General features: G+C 39.5%; 2 protein-coding genes across 2 annotated transcripts; both read right to left on the bottom strand.

Annotated features, from left to right (window-relative positions):
- Nucleotides 1-1,968: 1,968 nt before the first annotated feature.
- Nucleotides 1,969-5,199, bottom strand: LOC148898767 (rho-related BTB domain-containing protein 2-like). Its single transcript, XM_088995437.1, has 4 exons — nucleotides 5,053-5,199; nucleotides 4,874-4,962; nucleotides 4,683-4,788; nucleotides 1,969-3,701 (listed from the first exon to the last, which is right to left on the bottom strand). The coding sequence occupies exons 1-4, from the start codon at nucleotides 5,171-5,173 to the stop codon at nucleotides 3,496-3,498; spliced, it is 522 nt and encodes a 173-aa protein (XP_088851563.1). The 5' UTR covers nucleotides 5,174-5,199; the 3' UTR covers nucleotides 1,969-3,495.
- A 47-nt stretch (nucleotides 5,200-5,246) lies between these two features.
- rhobtb2a (Rho related BTB domain containing 2a) lies at nucleotides 5,247-19,667 on the bottom strand. The gene is made up of 10 exons (XM_088993772.1): nucleotides 19,216-19,667; nucleotides 18,498-18,555; nucleotides 12,453-12,556; nucleotides 12,177-12,362; nucleotides 9,844-10,784; nucleotides 8,687-8,805; nucleotides 7,348-7,498; nucleotides 7,169-7,257; nucleotides 6,978-7,083; nucleotides 5,247-6,065 (listed from the first exon to the last, which is right to left on the bottom strand). The coding sequence occupies exons 1-10, from the start codon at nucleotides 19,275-19,277 to the stop codon at nucleotides 5,860-5,862; spliced, it is 2,022 nt and encodes a 673-aa protein (XP_088849898.1). The 5' UTR covers nucleotides 19,278-19,667; the 3' UTR covers nucleotides 5,247-5,859.
- Between the last annotated feature and the right edge of the window lie 496 nt (nucleotides 19,668-20,163).

Consider the following 20,163-nt stretch of genomic DNA (forward strand, 5'->3'; position numbering starts at 1 on the left):
CAAACTTTTCGCCTTCACTACATTAAATTCACGAGAATATAATCTTGGCATACGAACTAGTCTTCAGCGGACGAACCAAACCACACAGCGCCACGGTGGCTGGCGGACTAGTTTTCCACACCCCCTTTGTGTGCAGATGTGGTTTTCTATTGAGTGGAGTACTTTGGACATTGTGAGTGAGGGTATTATCACCAAGAAAACACGGCAACTTCACTCGGATATCATCAAGTGGCAACTACATCAACGACCATCACAAAGGTAAATAAAACGACTTTATTTTACAGTAACGTTTATTTCTTTAATTACAATCCAATAGCACGTTTATTATACATAAAATAAGGTATATTTTGTGTAGTTTTAAGTCCTATTTAGGAGAAAATTATGTTTTATGGGGACCTGGGAACGGATTATTTTCATTTTTAAGTATTTCTTATGGGAAATAAATGTTTGGAGTACACACTTTTCACCTGACACTCACTTTCTGGGAACCAATTAAGTGCGTAAGCTGAGGTATCACTGTATTCGAATGCAAAAAAAGAGAGGAGGAAAAACCTGTGTGGCCGCAGTCAATCATGAGTTGTACTGTATGTCTTCAAATCCTCGCATCGTGGGCATAGTCTTACCACAAACTCAGATGACAGCAGATGAACCAGAGGAAGAAGAGTTTGAGTTAGGGGATGAAGGAAGGTTCCAGAAAAGCCACTTGCGTTTACACTGACGCCTCTGGTAAAGGTAGTCCTCCTTGTCGCGCTCCTTGCGAGCTCTTTGGTAGTGGTCGTCCTCTTTTAGGAACCACACCGGTGGCCAGCGATGCTTCTCAAAGTAATCTTGGTTGTCTGCATTGGAAATGGAAAATTAGTGCATGATTGGATACATCTATCTACAGTATCTTTCTATCTATCTAGCTAGCTAGGTAGCTAGCAGATGGCAGACTGTCGCTAGCTTGATAGGTCTAGCTAGCTAGATAGCAGATGACAGACTGTAGCTTGATAGATCTAGCTGGCTTGATAGATCTAGCTAGCTAGCTACCAGATGGCAGATTGTAGGTAGCTTGATATATCTAGCTAGCTAGCTAGCTACCAGATGGCAGATTGTAGGTAGCTTGATATATCTAGCTAGCTAGCTAGCTAGCTAGCTGATGGAAGACTGTAGCGAGCTCGAAGACCTAGCTAGCTAGATAGCTGATGGCAGACTGTAGCTAGCTCGATAGATCGAGATAGATGATAGCTGATGGCAGACTGCAGCAAGTTAGATAGATATACCTAGCTAAATAGCTAACTGATGGCAGACTGTAGTGAGCTCAATAGATATATAGCTAGCTAGATAGCTAGCTGATGGCAGACTGCGGCAAGCTAGATAGATCTAGATACCTAGCTGATGGCAGACTGTAGCTAGCTTGATAGATAGCTATATAACTAGCTAGCTGATGGCAGACTGTAATAATAATAATAATACATTTCATTTATAATAATAATAATATTAAATGCCTTTCAAAACTCACTTACAGTCACACGATACATTTTTTTTCTGTGGGTGAGCAGCGGCAGCCACATGCGCCAGCGTTCACTCAACCCAGAAGTAACTCAAATAGATAGAAAGATACCTAGCTAGCTAATAGCTGTAGCGAGCTCGATCGATATATAGATAGCTCAATAGCTAGATACACACATACACACACACACATTGTATAGGGCTGTACGTAATTCCCATAAGGCTCGTGACGAAAACAAGTTTGGCACCCCCAATTTATTGGGTGTTAAAGTTCCATCTGTGATGTTACTTTTCGAAGATGTTTGAAGCGTTGACGGCTACCTGGAGACTTAGCTTTCATATCTCTGGGGAACTTGCGGCATACGCTGTTGTAGTTGGTGCAGATGTGGTGAAGACACCAGCCGGGTCAACTGTTGGGCACCGTGGAACTAGTACAACATAAACAGATCAATTATTCCGGATGTGTGTACACGCAGGCTGATATTTTTAGTCAAATGCAAAACACCAATAAAAATGAGTTAGTGTCCCAAAACTATTTCAAAATGACCTCGGACATGCCGAGTTTTAGAAGGTCCCGCCCCCTTGTTCGTGATGTCACGCCAGAACGTCTTGCCTTGCTCGAGAATCCAGTTATGAATATGATTCAAATAGTTCTGAAGAGGAAAGCATACATGTTTGCAATCAATTAAAGAAGTCCTTCCGTGTCATTTTGTGGCGTCAGGACTGCAATGTAGCGTCCCATAAAATGCACAAGATGGCGCCCAAGCTCCGTTGGAAAAGGGCTGATTTCTCTGCTGGGAATTTGTGTCAACTAGTATCAAATAGTAATTTTGGTGCAACACACAACGATTCACCATCGCGTTATTTATGTGTTTTCCTTCTAATTTCGCCATCAACACGAAGTTTTCAGACCAAACAAAGTACCCAAAATGCATTGTGTGTCGCTTTCTCGGGCAGGAGCGTTCCAGATGTGACATCACGTCAGGCATCATCATCAACTCGAAAACAAGACTTCCTGAATATTCAGCGCGAGTCTTAAAACGTAAAATATAGCTATATGCAGTGAAATCTTTGTGAAATACGCTCAGTAGAAGTCATTTGAAGTGATTTTACAAATTATGGACGCAACTTGTCCGGAGGTGTCGGTTGTCTTTTAAGGGCAAAGTGCTTTATCTCTGAGACTCGGGTTGTGTGTTGATTTGCTGGTTGTTGCAGCTAATAAGGGGCACTTGGTTATCAGTTCGGGTTGGATCGAAGTCATGATCGTACAGCTGAATACTTATTTTACTGTGTGTATTATCTTTTGAAGACTGGGTCATTTTCAAGTATTTTTTTTTCAATACAGTGACACCTCTGCTTATGAACGCTTCAGCTCACAAACTTTTCGCCTTCACTACATTAAATTCACGAGAATATAATCTTGGCATACGAACTAGTCTTCAGCGGACGAACCAAACCACACAGCGCCACGGTGGCTGGCGGACTAGTTTTCCACACCCCCTTTGTGTGCAGATGTGGTTTTCTATTGAGTGGAGTACTTTGGACATTGTGAGTGAGGGTATTATCACCAAGAAAACACGGCAACTTCACTCGGATATCATCAAGTGGCAACTACATCAACGACCATCACAAAGGTAAATAAAACGACTTTATTTTACAGTAACGTTTATTTCTTTAATTACAATCCAATAGCACGTTTATTATACATAAAATAAGGTATATTTTGTGTAGTTTTAAGTCCTATTTAGGAGAAAATTATGTTTTATGGGGACCTGGGAACGGATTATTTTCATTTTTAAGTATTTCTTATGGGAAATAAATGTTTGGAGTACACACTTTTCACCTGACACTCACTTTCTGGGAACCAATTAAGTGCGTAAGCTGAGGTATCACTGTATTCGAATGCAAACAAAGAGGAGGAAAAACCTGTGTGGCCGCAGTCAATCATGAGTTGTACTGTATGTCTTCAAATCCTCGCATCGTGGGCATAGTCTTACCACAAACTCAGATGACAGCAGATGAACCAGAGGAAGAAGAGTTTGAGTTAGGGGATGAAGGAAGGTTCCAGAAAAGCCACTTGCGTTTACACTGACGCCTCTGGTAAAGGTAGTCCTCCTTGTCGCGCTCCTTGCGAGCTCTTTGGTAGTGGTCGTCCTCTTTTAGGAACCACACCGGTGGCCAGCGATGCTTCTCAAAGTAATCTTGGTTGTCTGCATTGGAAATGGAAAATTAGTGCATGATTGGATACATCTATCTACAGTATCTTTCTATCTATCTAGCTAGATAGGTAGCTAGCAGATGGCAGACTGTCGCTAGCTTGATAGGTCTAGCTAGCTAGATAGCAGATGACAGTCTGTAGCTTGATAGATCTAGCTGGCTTGATAGATCTAGCTAGCTAGCTACCAGATGGCAGATTGTAGGTAGCTTGATATATCTAGCTAGCTAGCTAGCTACCAGATGGCAGATTGTAGGTAGCTTGATATATCTAGCTAGCTAGCTAGCTAGCTAGCTGATGGAAGACTGTAGCGAGCTCCAAGACCTAGCTAGCTAGATAGCTGATGGCAGACTGTAGCTAGCTCGATAGATCTAGTGAGATAGATAGATAGCTGATGGCAGACTGCAGCAAGTTAGATAGATATACCTAGCTAAATAGCTAACTGATGGCAGACTGTAGTGAGCTCAATAGATGTATAGATAGCTAGATAGCTAGCTGATGGCAGACTGCGGCAAGCTAGATAGATCTAGATACCTCGCTGATGGCAGACTGTAGCTAGCTTGATAGATAGCTATATAACTAGCTAGCTGATGGCAGACTGTAATAATAATAATAATACATTTCATTTATAATAATAATAATATTAAATGCCTTTCAAAACTCACTTACAGTCACACGATACATTTTTTTTCTGTGGGTGAGCAGCGGCAGCCACATGCGCCAGCGTTCACTCAACCCAGAAGTAACTCAAATAGATAGAAAGATACCTAGCTAGCTAATAGCTGTAGCGAGCTCGATCGATATATAGATAGCTCAATAGCTAGATACACACATACACGCACACACATTGTATAGGGCTGTACGTAATTCCCATAAGGCTCGTGACGAAAACAAGTTTGGCACCCCCAATTTATTGGGTGTTAAAGTTCCATCTGTGATGTTACTTTTCGAAGATGTTTGAAGCGTTGACGGCTACCTGGAGACTTAGCTTTCATATCTCTGGGGAACTTGCGGCATACGCTGTTGTAGTTGGTGCAGATGTGGTGAAGACACCAGCCGGTCAACTGTTGGGCACCGTGGAACTAGTACAACATAAACAGATCAATTATTCCGGATGTGTGTTGACTGGATTTCATCTGGTTTATGAAGATCGGCTTGTCCCAATACCTGTGCCATGTCCAGATACACCAAAACCTCGCCATCAATGTCGGCGCCCATCATTGCTGCCTCTGTCAGTACCGTTACAGTGTAGACTTCTGCGAGAAATGTGAAATAAAGTCATTTAAGCTTTAAATTAACTCACCCGGCAAAAATAAAAAAATGGATCGCATATGTAAATCTGTGACCTGTAAGTGCAACCAAGTGGGGGAGGCAGAGACGGTTGGCAAGAACAATGAGCTCCATGGCATCCAGATCGGCGCGAGAACAAAAGCGGCCCGTGTAAAGATATTCCAGGACAGCCTTCATACAACTGCGAGTTGTGTTGGGGAACAGCACCTTGAGAGACCCACGAAGAAGACATTAAAGGACAATTCGCCTTCACTACATTAAATTCACGAGAATATAATCTTGGCATACGAACTAGTCTTCAGCGGACGAACCAAACCACACAGCGCCACGGTGGCTGGCGGACTAGTTTTCCACACCCCCTTTGTGTGCAGATGTGGTTTTCTATTGAGTGGAGTACTTTGGACATTGTGAGTGAGGGTATTATCACCAAGAAAACACGGCAACTTCACTCGGATATCATCAAGTGGCAACTACATCAACGACCATCACAAAGGTAAATAAAACGACTTTATTTTACAGTAACGTTTATTTCTTTAATTACAATCCAATAGCACGTTTATTATACATAAAATAAGGTATATTTTGTGTAGTTTTAAGTCCTATTTAGGAGAAAATTATGTTTTATGGGGACCTGGGAACGGATTATTTTCATTTTTAAGTATTTCTTATGGGAAATAAATGTTTGGAGTACACACTTTTCACCTGACACTCACTTTCTGGGAACCAATTAAGTGCGTAAGCTGAGGTATCACTGTATTCGAATGCAAACAAAGAGGAGGAAAAACCTGTGTGGCCGCAGTCAATCATGAGTTGTACTGTATGTCTTCAAATCCTCGCATCGTGGGCATAGTCTTACCACAAACTCAGATGACAGCAGATGAACCAGAGGAAGAAGAGTTTGAGTTAGGGGATGAAGGAAGGTTCCAGAAAAGCCACTTGCGTTTACACTGACGCCTCTGGTAAAGGTAGTCCTCCTTGTCGCGCTCCTTGCGAGCTCTTTGGTAGTGGTCGTCCTCTTTTAGGAACCACACCGGTGGCCAGCGATGCTTCTCAAAGTAATCTTGGTTGTCTGCATTGGAAATGGAAAATTAGTGCATGATTGGATACATCTATCTACAGTATCTTTCTATCTATCTAGCTAGCTAGGTAGCTAGCAGATGGCAGACTGTCGCTAGCTTGATAGGTCTAGCTAGCTAGATAGCAGATGACAGACTGTAGCTTGATAGATCTAGCTGGCTTGATAGATCTAGCTAGCTAGCTACCAGATGGCAGATTGTAGGTAGCTTGATATATCTAGCTAGCTAGCTAGCTAGCTGATGGAAGACTGTAGCGAGCTCGAAGACCTAGCTAGCTAGATAGCTGATGGCAGACTGTAGCTAGCTCGATAGATCGATAGCTGATGGCAGACTGCAGCAAGTTAGATAGATATACCTAGCTAAATAGCTAACTGATGGCAGACTGTAGTGAGCTCAATAGATATATAGCTAGCTAGATAGCTAGCTGATGGCAGACTGCGGCAAGCTAGATAGATCTAGATACCTAGCTGATGGCAGACTGTAGCTAGCTTGATAGATAGCTATATAACTAGCTAGCTGATGGCAGACTGTAATAATAATAATAATACATTTCATTTATAATAATAATAATATTAAATGCCTTTCAAAACTCACTTACAGTCACACGATACATTTTTTTTCTGTGGGTGAGCAGCGGCAGCCACATGCGCCAGCGTTCACTCAACCCAGAAGTAACTCAAATAGATAGAAAGATACCTAGCTAGCTAATAGCTGTAGCGAGCTCGATCGATATATAGATAGCTCAATAGCTAGATACACACATACACACACACACATTGTATAGGGCTGTACGTAATTCCCATAAGGCTCGTGACGAAAACAAGTTTGGCACCCCCAATTTATTGGGTGTTAAAGTTCCATCTGTGATGTTACTTTTCGAAGATGTTTGAAGCGTTGACGGCTACCTGGAGACTTAGCTTTCATATCTCTGGGGAACTTGCGGCATACGCTGTTGTAGTTGGTGCAGATGTGGTGAAGACACCAGCCGGTCAACTGTTGGGCACCGTGGAACTAGTACAACATAAACAGATCAATTATTCCGGATGTGTGTTGACTGGATTTCATCTGGTTTATGAAGATCGGCTTGTCCCAATACCTGTGCCATGTCCAGATACACCAAAACCTCGCCATCAATGTCAGCGCCCATCATTGCTGCCTCTGTCAGTACCGTTACAGTGTAGACTTCTGCGACAAATGTGAAATAAAGTCATTTAAGCTTTAAATTAACTCACCCGGCAAAAATAAAAAAATGGATCGCATATGTAAATCTGTGACCTGTAAGTGCAACCAAGTGGGGGAGGCAGAGACGGTTGGCAAGAACAATGAGCTCCATGGCATCCAGATCGGCGCGAGAACAAAAGCGGCCCGTGTAAAGATATTCCAGGACAGCCTTCATACAACTGCGAGTTGTGTTGGGGAACAGCACCTTGAGAGACCCACGAGGAAGACATTAAAGGACAACCGACACCATTTTTTTGTTTCCTAACTGACATCAGAAAAACGTTTTATAGCATCTAAAATACCCAAAACACACAGGCTGGTATTTTAGTCAAATGAAAAACACCAATAAAAATGACTTAAAGTGTCCCAAAACTGCCACAAAATGAGCTCAGAACCGGGGATTTTCAGAAAGTCCCGCCTCCTTATTCGTGACGTCACGCCAGGACACTCCTTCACAAACTGCCTTGCTCCAGAATCAAAACAATGGCTTCAGAGAGTTCAGATTCCGAGAAGATGCTTTGTTGTTACTCATCCAGTTGTGAATATGATTCAAATAGTTCCGAACAGGAAAGCATAAATGTTTGAAATCGATTAAAGAAGTCCTTCCGTATAAATTCGAGCTATCTGGACTACAATGTAGCGCTCAGAAAATGCACAAGAAGGCGCACAAGCTTCGTTGGAAATGGTCTGATTTGTCAGCTGGGAATTTGTGTAAACTTACATCTTTATGCGTGTTACCACAATTGGCTGCAACACGCAACGATTCACCATTGCGTTATTTATGTAGTTTTCCTTCTGTGTTTTCAGATGAAAAAAAGTACCCAAAATGCATTGTGTGTCGCTTTCTCTGTCAGGGGAGTTCCGAATGTGACGTCAATTAGTGCATCATCATCAACTTGAAAACAAGACTTTTTGAATATTCAGCGCAAGTTCAGGGGGCGGTCCTTTCATGACATCACGTACGGACTCGTCACCAAGTCAAAAACAAAACTTCCTGAATATTCAGCGCGAGTCTTAAAATGTAAAATATAGCTATATGCGGTGAAATCTTTGTAAAATGCGCTCAGTAGAAGTCATTTGAAGTGATTTTACAAATTATAGACGCAACTTGTACGGAGGTGTTGCTTGTTTTCATGGATTTTTTTTCAATTTCACATAAAGAACAGAACATAAATCCGTCCCTTTTCGACCCAGTAGAAAAACAGAAGCACAGAAGTCAGAGTCCGCATATTCGGAAAAGCTTCTAATTAAATGACCGGTGAAAGTTTCTCCGGCGTCGTGCCTGACTTGATCCGCCAGTAATTATAATCCCATCGGAGTCTCGGAACAGTAAAATCCCCGATAAGAATTGGTGATTATTGACAGAAAGAAGCGCAGTCGACTTTCATTTTACCTCTTTTGTGGAACTCTCCACGAAAGGTCCGCCGAACATGGCTGCCATCCAATCACAACTGGAGATGAGCAGAGGCTTGTGGGCCATGATGGTTCCATCGTCTAATTTGAAAATGACATCTGCGTGACAAAAGATGACACGAAAATGTGTTTATTTTGAACACAGGTCATAAAATGTAAACTGTGTGTAACGCTAGCAATGTGGCAGCTAGCTGGTTTATCTTGCTAAAGTGCAATTTGGCAAGACTGTTTTTTTCGGATATAATGATTCCACAATTTGTCACGGTTTGCAAGGTGGTGATGGCGGGTGCGGATCCCAAAAAGCAGGCAGGAGTGAGCAGGAGGTTGTTTGACAAATTGTATTAAATTAAAGTCAGCAGGAACAAAATGTAAAACAACAAAATCATCTGAATGGAAAAAATACAAAGTAGCAAAAGAAGACCAAAAGTAAAAGTCCGCCAAGGTTAAACAAACACATACACAATGCATGCAGCAAACAAGCAGCAAACAATGAACCGACACCGGATGGTCGTGCCGGGTGTCCTTTTAAGTGTCAGTGATTAAACGACCAGCACCTGCGAGGCTGCAGGCAGGGCTGACGTCGCTACCCATTGGTCGCCAATCTGATCGGGACGACCAGCACCTGTGCAGGTGCAGGCGGGGCCGACAGCGCCCCCCGTTGGTCGCCAACCAGATCATGACACAATTGACCTTGTGTCTGTCGGCTAAATTCGGACAACATCGGATTCTGACAACCAATCTCGTACAATCGTATTTTTACTTTCTGGGGACTTTCATGTCATATTTTGGTGTATAGTAATCCCACGTTTTTCAGAGTTAGTGAGGACCAGGACCACCATTGATAGATGAAGCGTTTTGAAGACTGGAGGCGGGGAATAGAGGACAAAAACAGTCAGCTGCCATTTTGTTGTTAGAACGGGCTCGTTCACGAACGACGCATCACTTATTGAGGCAGCTCCGTGTATGAAAAAAGTTCGTATACCAAGGTAAAGTTCGTATACCAAGGTAAAATGTTCATAAATGTAACGTTCGTAAACCGAAAAGTTCATAAGCCAAGGGGTTCGTAAACCGAGGTATCACTGTATTTGTTTTCATTTGCTTCATATATGCAAGATAATAAAATAAGTTTGTATCTACCAGAGAAGGTTCCTTTAGCCAAGCACTCTTTGACCCGGTTTGTTCTGCGGACGTGGAACGCATTGGTGATTTCTTGGTTCATGAAGGCTTCATTGTTGAGTATGTTAGCCACCATCATACGTAAATCAAACACCTCCAGCAGCTCGGCGATGTGCGCAATGTGCATGAGCTCCTTCTCGTTCTCGTCCAGCTGGCCCGTGTACAGGTAGCGAAGAACCGATCGAAACGGTCCCAGCTGCATGGATTGGTCCATGTGTACCACGGTCATGGGCCTGGGGGTGTACGTGACGGGGTCGTCCACGAGTTCCTCGCGGATACTGACGAACGCTCGGCTCCACGAGGAAAGCAAACGTCCCCGACGACCTCCGTCTGAGTCTTTCAGAGTTCCGTCACTGGTGCAGGCTCGCAGGTTGGCCCGGTCTCCTTCGTCGCTGCTCTCGCACACGTCGAAACTGGCGGCGCGCATCAGTAGCTCTCGGCCCGAGAGGGGACCGCGAGAGGGACGTTCGCTCTCCTCGTTTCGCGTTTCCAAAATGAAGAGGTCGTAGAACTTTGAGGAGGATGTGGATAAGTAGATCTTGTGTGCAAAGATCTTTTGACGCTCCTGCAGGACCAGGATGACGTCGGCACAGTGGGGGTCTTCCAGAAGACCGACTGGGTGCTCTTCTGTGGTCGTCGGTGGCGGCGGCACGGTGATGATGGGTGGCGGGGGTTTCGGCGGCAGGAATGGCGCCTGAAGAAGCGGCCGTTGCACATTTCGGAGATGCGACTTCCAAAACTGGAGGTGACGGCGGGAGATAAGCGCAGCTCGGATGGCGTTGTCAAAAACGTCCTTGACTCCGAACTGAGCAACAACACTGGTTTCATAATACGGCACCCCCAACTCTTTAGCCACCTCCCGGCCCCTCTCGGGGGGCAGAATCTCATTGGATTTAATGGGTCTGAAAAGCAGAAATATCGATTAAAGTTGGACTCTGCCAGATTAGCATCCAGGATCATTTTTTATGCTAATTTTTGACCCTGCACCAAAAGTCTCTATTGGGTTTTTTAGCGCATTTCAATACAAACATCGTAAAGTTTAGTACATCATACAATCATATCTTTGCTGAAAAAATAAATAAACACACACAGAAACAAATACATAAAAAAGTAAAAAATAAATAAATATAATAAATAAAAATACACAAAAAAATGAATATATAATACATATATAAATAAAGTGTCCTTAAGAGTTTTGAAAGGTGCTGATAATTTAAAATATATATTATTATTATTATTATTATTATTATTATTATTATTGACAAAACAAGTAAATAAACAGAAACAGAAATAAATATGCAAACAAAAATAAATAAGTAAACAGATAAATAAGCAAACAAATAAGCAAACAGATAAATACATAAACAAACAAATAAAGAAATAGATATTCAAGAAGGTAAATAGATAAAGAAACAGATAAACAAAAAACAAAAAATGAATGCATAAACACACAAATAAATAAACACATACAGAAGTAAATAAATACATAAATAAAATAAATAAGCATACATAAATAACCAAATAAATGAATAAACAACAAAATGATTAAATAAACACACAAACAAATAAATAAAGAAACCGTTTAATAAACAGAAAAATGAACAGAAATAAATATGCATCCATAAATAAATAAACAAACAGATAAATAAGTAAATAAATAAACAGATAAATACATATTCACGAATTTAAATAAATAAATAACCAAATAAATTAACAACTAGGTAGCTAGCTATCTAGCTAACTAGCTAAATAAATAAATAAATAGAATTCAGGAAGTTGGCTTTTCATATCTTCGACAGTATTCAAGTTGTAAGGCACATGTGTCAAAGTCAAGGCCCGCGGGCCAAATCCGGCCCGCCACATCATTTTTTTCGGCCCGCGAAAGCAAATCAAACTTGTTAAATTCCATGCTGATTGCTAAAATCTGAGCCAAAATTTCATATTTTTGGATGTCAACCACAATAAAAGTCATTCTTGACTTCAGATTTGAAAACGAGTTATTCGTTAATTTGCCGTGTGCTCTATATGTAATATTTGAAGGGATTTAAACATTCTAATGGGTTCCTCAAATTCATAACGGCCCTCGAGAGGAAACCATAATTACAATGTGGCCCGCGGCAAAAAATGACTTTGAAATCCCTATTGTAAGGTAATGATGACATCATAACAATATGAGTTTGAGTGCATCAATTAATTTTGGGGGAATTGTTTTAATATCCACGATTAGCCGTCATCAATTATCAACATTGTTATTATTCCAAGTCAGAAAAAATTGTTCTACGGATGCCTCATACCTGGCCAAAGGCCTCCGCGCCCTGTTCACCGCTTCCAGGTCCGCGTAGCGTAGGTCCAGCTGACAGCCCACCAAGATAACGGGCGCACGGGGGCAAAAGTGTTTAATCTCGGGGTACCACATGGTCTTCACGTGATATAAAGAATTCGGGTTGGCAATGGAAAAGCATAGTACCACCACATCGGACCTGAATCAAAGAAAATGCTTGAATTAAAAAAAAAAACTAACACAGAAAGCTTATTTGAATCGCTCTGAGATACATTTCTTTTAACCTCACCTGCCGTATGCAAATCGTCTGTCCTTGTGGTGGTCTCCGAAAGTATCCCAGAGACGGAGAGAAACGCTGACGTCGTCGACGACATCTCTGGAGCGTTCCAAAACCTTGAAATAGATCAACTCATATAATCAAGTCATACATTTTACAATCAAGAGTCAGTAACCAAAAATATGTACCGTATTTTCCGCATTATAAGGCGCACCTAAAAGCCTGATTTTTTTTTTCTTTCCAAAACTGACCATCCGCCTTATAATCGGGCACGCCTTATATAAGGAATGAACTGATAAAGTCAGATTGACGTTTTTCTTCTGTGTATTCACAGTTGAACAAACTTGTTCACATTGTGAATATGGACATTAAAGCGTAAACAATGCAGAGTTATAATAATAATAATAATAATAATAATAATAATAATACAGTAAAGTCTCGTTATATCGATAGTCCCGGTTATATCGATACTATTTCTATGCACGCACGGAGAAAATTACATGCAAACAGGGTCGGATATATCGATAGTCCCGGTTATATCGATATTTTTTCGGACTCCCTTGAATATCGATATAACGAGACTTTACTGTATATCTAAAACAAATAAAGAAATACGCTAAAATAATATATAATATAAAATACAACAAAATACAATAAATAAAAACAAAACAAAATAAAAAAAAATTAAATAAAACAAAACAAGAAAAATAAAATAACAAAATAAAATAAATCAGAACAAAAGAAAGTAAAACAAAATAAAATAACATAAAATAAAGTCCAACAAAATAAAATAATTCAAAACAAAATACAACAAAATAAAGTAAAAACAATAAAATAACAAATAATATAAATCAATAAAAAATATCATAAAATACAACAAAATATAAATAACCAAAACAAAATAAAACTGAATAAAATAAAATACATTAAAATAAAATAAAACTAAATAAAATCAAATAAAATAATGAAGTAAAATAACAACAAATAAAAGAAAAAAACAAAAATAAAATGAAAAGAAAAAAATACAATAAAAAAAAAACAACAAAAATACATCAAAACAAAATCAAAGAAAACAAAACAAAATAACATCAAATAACATCCCTTGAATATCGATATAACGAGACTTTACTGTACATTTAATTTCTAAGCGACTTCCAAAACTCTCAAGGAGTGAATAGATTTGTCAGAAAGTGCCTTATATCAGTGTCGGAAACTCATGACAAAAAGTTAGCGGACACCCGGGCAGACAACTCTGAAAAGTTGCCTCCCCGGGCGTAAAGTTGCCTGCCCCATTTTTCACAACGTGAAACACAATAGAACGACTAAAAAAAACAACAACAATGTTGCGAAGTATTTTTTTACATTAAGGAAGTGCCTAGCACAAATGGTCCCTTGCTTAAATGATGGTAAATATCCCTTGCTGAAGGTTTTGCTCCAGTTTTCATTTGTCGTCATAGTGCACACTGCAATGTTTGCGTTGCGTTGTCTGCTACAAGCCACTAAGCGCCTTTCATAACTCTCAATCCAGTACACTTTACAGTCAAGGTATGGTCCGAAGCACGAAACAGGCTTCCGAACGAACGACCCTTTGGCAATTTTTGGCAACGATCGTTCGTTTGGCAATTTGCATACTCGGCACGGCAGCCAATCAGAAGCCTGTTTCGTGCTTCGGACTAAACCGTGACCGTAGAGTATACAGTGAGACCTCAATTTACGAACTTAATTGGTTCCCAGACAGAGTGTGTAAGGCGAAAAGTGTGTATCTCAAGAAAGAATTTCCCATAGGAAACCATTAAAATGGGAATAATCCGTTTCCGGGTTTCCATAAAATATACTTTTCAACTAAATAAGCCTTAAAACTACACACAACATACCTTATTCTATGTATAATAAATGTGCTATTGTATTGTAATGAAAGAAATACACTGCATTGTATCATAAAGTCACTTTATTTGCATTTGTGATGGTCATTTATGGCTTGATGGAATAGCGTTGGAGATCAAAGGGAATTGCTGTTTGGAAAGATAGGCGCATAACATGACGAATGTAATTAAAGATATAAACTGTGCTGTAAAATAAAGTTTTATTTACCTTTTTGACGGTCGTTGATGGCTGATGGAAGGAGAGTCAAACAATAATAACAACTAGGTAGCTAGCTATCTAGCTAACTAGCTAAATAAAATAAATAAATAGAAATTCAGGAAGTTGGCTTTTCATATCTTCGACAGTATTCAAGTTGTAAGGCACATGTGTCAAAGTCAAGGCCCGCGGGCCAAATCCGGCCCGCCACATCATTTTTTTCGGCCCGCGAAAGCAAATCAAACTTGTTAAATTCCATGCTGATTGCTAAAATCTGAGCCAAAATTTCATATTTTTGGATGTCAACCACAATAAAAGTCATTCTTGACTTCAGATTTGAAAACGAGTTATTCGTTAATTTGCCGTGTGCTCTATATGTAATATTTGAAGGGATTTAAACATTCTAATGGGTTCCTCAAATTCATAACGGCCCTCGAGAGGAAACCATAATTACAATGTGGCCCGCGGCAAAAAATGACTTTGAAATCCCTATTGTAAGGTAATGATGACATCATAACAATATGAGTTTGAGTGCATCAATTAATTTTGGGGGAATTGTTTTAATATCCACGATTAGCCGTCATCAATTATCAACATTGTTATTATTCCAAGTCAGAAAAAATTGTTCTACGGATGCCTCATACCTGGCCAAAGGCCTCCGCGCCCTGTTCACCGCTTCCAGGTCCGCGTAGCGTAGGTCCAGCTGACAGCCCACCAAGATAACGGGCGCACGGGGGCAAAAGTGTTTAATCTCGGGGTACCACATGGTCTTCACGTGATATAAAGAATTCGGGTTGGCAATGGAAAAGCACAGTACCACCACATCGGACCTGAATCCAAGAAAATGCTTGAATTAAAAAAAAACTAACACAGAAAGCTTATTTGAATCGCTCTGAGATACATTTCTTTTAACCTTACCTGCCGTATGCAAATCGTCTGTCCTTGTGGTGGTCTCCGAAAGTATCCCAGAGACGGAGAGAAACGCTGACGTCGTCGACGACATCTCTGGAGCGTTCCAAAACCTTGAAATAGATCAACTCATATAATCAAGTCATACATTTTACAATCAAGAGTCAGTAACCAAAAATATGTACCGTATTTTCCGCATTATAAGGCGCACCTAAAAGCCTGATTTTTTTTTTCTTTCCAAAACTGACCATCCGCCTTATAATCGGGCACGTCTTATATAAGGAATGAACTGATAAAGTCAGATTGACGTTTTTCTTCTGTGTATTCACAGTTCAACAAACTTGTTCACATTGTGAATATGGACATTAAAGCGTAAACAATGCAGAGTTATAATAATAATAATAATAATAATAATAATAATAATAATAATAATAATAATAATAATACAGTAAAGTCTCGTTATATCGATAGTCCCGGTTATATCGATACTATTTCTATGCACGCACGGAGAAAATTACATGCAAACAGGGTCGGATATATCGATAGTCCCGGTTATATCGATATTTTTTCGGACTCCCTTGAATATCGATATAACGAGACTTTACTGTATATCTAAAACAAATAAAGAAATACGCTAAAATAATATATATTATAAAATACAACAAAATACAATAAATAAAAACAAATCAAAATTAAAAAAAATAAAATAAAACAAAACAAGAAAAATAAAATAACAAAATAAAATAAATCAGAACAAAAGAAAGTAAAACAAAATAAAATAACATAAAATAAAGTCCAACAAAATAAAATAATTCAAAACAAAATACAACAAAATAAAGTAAAAAACAATAAAATAACAAATAATATAAATCAATAAAAAATATCATAAAATACAACAAAATATAAATAACCAAAACAAAATAAAACTGAATAAAATAAAATACATTAAAATAAAATAAAACTAAATAAAATCAAATAAAATAATGAAGTAAAATAACAACAAATAAAAGAAAAAAACAAAAATAAAATGAAAAGAAAAAAATACAATAAAAAAAACAACAAAAATACATCAAAACAAAATCAAAGAAAACAAAACAAAATAACATCAAATAACATCCCTTGAATATCGATATAACGAGACTTTACTGTACATTTAATTTCTAAGCGACTTCCAAAACTCTCAAGGAGTGAATAGATTTGTCAGAAAGTGCCTTATATCAGTGTCGGAAACTCATGACAAAAAGTTAGCGGACACCCGGGCAGACAACTCTGAAAAGTTGCCTCCCCGGGCGTAAAGTTGCCTGCCCCATTTTTCACAACGTGAAACACAATAGAACGACTAAAAAAAACAACAACAATGTTGCGAAGTATTTTTTTACATTAAGGAAGTGCCTAGCACAAATGGTCCCTTGCTTAAATGATGGTAAATATCCCTTGCTGAAGGTTTTGCTCCAGTTTTCATTTGTCGTCATAGTGCACACTGCAATGTTTGCGTTGCGTTGTCTGCTACAAGCCACTAAGCGCCTTTCATAACTCTCAATCCAGTACACTTTACAGTCAAGGTATGGTCCGAAGCACGAAACAGGCTTCCGAACGAACGACCCTTTGGCAATTTTTGGCAACGATCGTTCGTTTGGCAATTTGCATACTCGGCACGGCCTTCCATAAGGACTGTTGCTAACTTAACCTCTGGTGCTGTTGGATATTGGATATTGGATATTGGATATGCCTTTATTAGTCTCACAGTGGAGAAATTTACATTTCACAGGATGTACAGCACAGGTGTCAAAGTCAAGGCCCGGGCCTTGACTTTGACACCTGTGCTGTACATCCTACTTTATATAGCGCTTGATGACATCATCATTTTTTTCGGCCCGTGAAAGCAAATCAAACTTGTTAAATTCCATGATGATTGCTAAAATCTGAGCTAAAATTTCATATTTTTTGGATGTCAACCACAATAAAAGTCATTATTCTTGACTTCAGATTTGAAAACGAGTTATTCATTAATTTGCTGTGTGCTCTATCTGTAATATTTGAAGGGATTTAAACATTCTAATGGTTTCCCCAAATTCATAACGGCCCTTGAGAGGAAACCATAACTACAATGTGGCCCGCGGCAAAAAATGACTTTGACACCCCTGATGTACAGTATTGTATTAAGATTAATCCATTTACACCAAGCTTGTTCATAAGAACACGGACAAATTCATTTATAAAAAAAAAATCAAAACAGAGTATCAAATAGGTTCAAATGGCGTATATAATTAACAATAATATCATGATAATGTATTTATTTACTCCGGTCAAGGATTACGCTTCATACTGATGTCACAACGTTTATTGTGGAACACCTGGAATACTTGGAACACCGTGAAAACTAAAGGACATTAAAACGACAACATTACAATAAGTTCGACAAGACATACAGTAAATAAGCAAATTAATAATGTACCGTGTGCACTTTATTAACCGAAAGTAGATAAACTTTGACGTAGACTATACACTGTCATTTTCTCTTTCTAGCAGTTACTATCGTTTTGTCTTACTCTCGTACATCGAAACACATGACACGGAAGGTTCGCATAGAAACGTTAAACACTTTCACAGAACAACAAGACCAAATAAATTATATTTTTGTTGTCATGGCAACCAATGGCAATATACCCGCCAGTTACACTGTGTATGATTAACAATTATATATTGTATTGTGTCTAAAAAGTATACAGTATCGATAAAAAATATAGACCATTTCAAAACGTTTACCACCATGAAATGTCAGCTATAACCCATTTGACCATTTTTTTTCACATCTTATTGGGAAACTGCTATAAGATGTTTGCACAAAACGTGCACACCACATAACAAGCAAACTTCTTCAGAACCGTGAGTCGAATGTACAAACTGCTTGTCCATTATGTCACCCGGGGGGGGGGTACCATCCTGTATAAACAGATTAATTATGGGGGTAACATCCTGGATAAACTGATTATTTGTGCATCTGGAAAATGGTAGCTGTCGAGCCAAGAGTTGTTTCCATGGTAACCGTAGCCTCTCTTCTTATGTCACAGGTTCTATGTCATCTGTGTACGCAACCTGCAACTGCTCAATGGAGATTGTGGCCGAGCTACGATAAAAAGAGAGTGTAACTCATGTTTGTGGGCAGACAGTTCTTGTTTTGATGAAAGAACCACATTGAAGGCGGTTTAGGTTAGTCAATGTCAATGGTTCTATTTTTGTCCAAATTAGATCCGTTTGGAGTCTTCTGTTTAGTTTATGACAACATTTCTCCATTTCAACACCTACAAAATACTTATATATTGTCTGTTGACAATTTCATTCCTCATTATTGCTATTTTCCTCCACAGGGATCAAAGCATCTTCAGCCATTCACAAAACAACATTCATTGAAATTTTGACTTCACTGAAGGAGCCATCCGTTATGAAACATTTCCGACAATGAACGTGTCGTGAGCCACTCAATTCAAACATACCGCTGATATTTTTTAAACATTTTGCTCGATAGAAAAAAGCAATCCAGACGAATAAATTCAGTGTTGACGCAATGATTTAACGCAGACTACAGAGGGGCGTTTACATTCACGTCCATGACGATCACAATGCTATTTCCACACAACCTGTGAAGCTGTGCTGCAGTACGCGTTATGTAACCCAACGCCACGTTTATCTGTTACCACCGCAAGACAATCAAAAACAACAACGACCAGGAGGGGTTAAAAAATAATAACAAAAACACGCACGCCTTCCGCCTCGTCTTCCTGCTTACCGTAAGGCGAGGAAGTGCCGCATGGGGTTGGTCGAGTGACGAGACACAAAGCACGACTCCATCGGATGCGGCTTTGCACCTGGCGACAATCCCTGTATAACCTCATCTTCGTGGGCGAGGTGGTCAAAAGGTTTCAAAAACACTCGACGTCGGTTGGATTAACTGTAATAACGCCAAATAATTACAACCACCGAGGACGCCGATCTCACTCGATCACCTCTTCCGGTTTTACACGGAGTCGCAACCGTGACCGTCATGTGGACTGGTCCACCTCCACGCACTCGGCCTCCGTGGCTAATAATAGGCAGAGGGGGGAGAAAGAGTAGGGGAGCTCGACCCGTAATACGAAACAGTGATCCACTTTCAAGTGCCATCAATCTCATTCCACGGATCCTCGGTGGCCTAGAAAGAGCAGCACATGTTCTTTAATCGCTATCTGCAGGGTGCTTTGGAAATCACATGCCAGCACATTGTGACATAATGCTCTTGGCTAACACGAAGCTCAACAAACACACGACTGCGAACGTTCACAAACTTTTTTTTGACTGTAAAGTGTCCTTGAGAGTTTTGGAAGGTGCTTAGAAATTAATTGTATAATAATAATAAAAATAAATAATAATAATAATAATAATTATTATTATTATTATAAATAACATAGCCTCAATTTACAGACCTCTTTCTCAGCTCAGCCCAATAACGTTTGATTATGAAATGGCGGAATTTTGACAAATAGTCAAATAGGATACTGACATTTCACCAAATGTTATGCGCGATGGTCTACTAGGTGTCGTCAGTGTGTTCAAGTGTGGCAAATAAAAATAATCGCAAGAAAATGGCACATTCGTGACAGATTTACACTGACATTGTCCTCAGTGCTACGTTCCAATGCTGCTTTCTTTAAAACGACTACCGAGTAAAACAGGATACGGTACAATAAAATGCTGTCTT

This window comes from Hippocampus bargibanti, linkage group LG04 (assembly GCF_051943395.1).
Source record: "Hippocampus bargibanti isolate YZ-2025 linkage group LG04, ASM5194339v1, whole genome shotgun sequence".
NCBI classification, from domain to species: Eukaryota; Metazoa; Chordata; class Actinopteri; order Syngnathiformes; family Syngnathidae; genus Hippocampus; species Hippocampus bargibanti.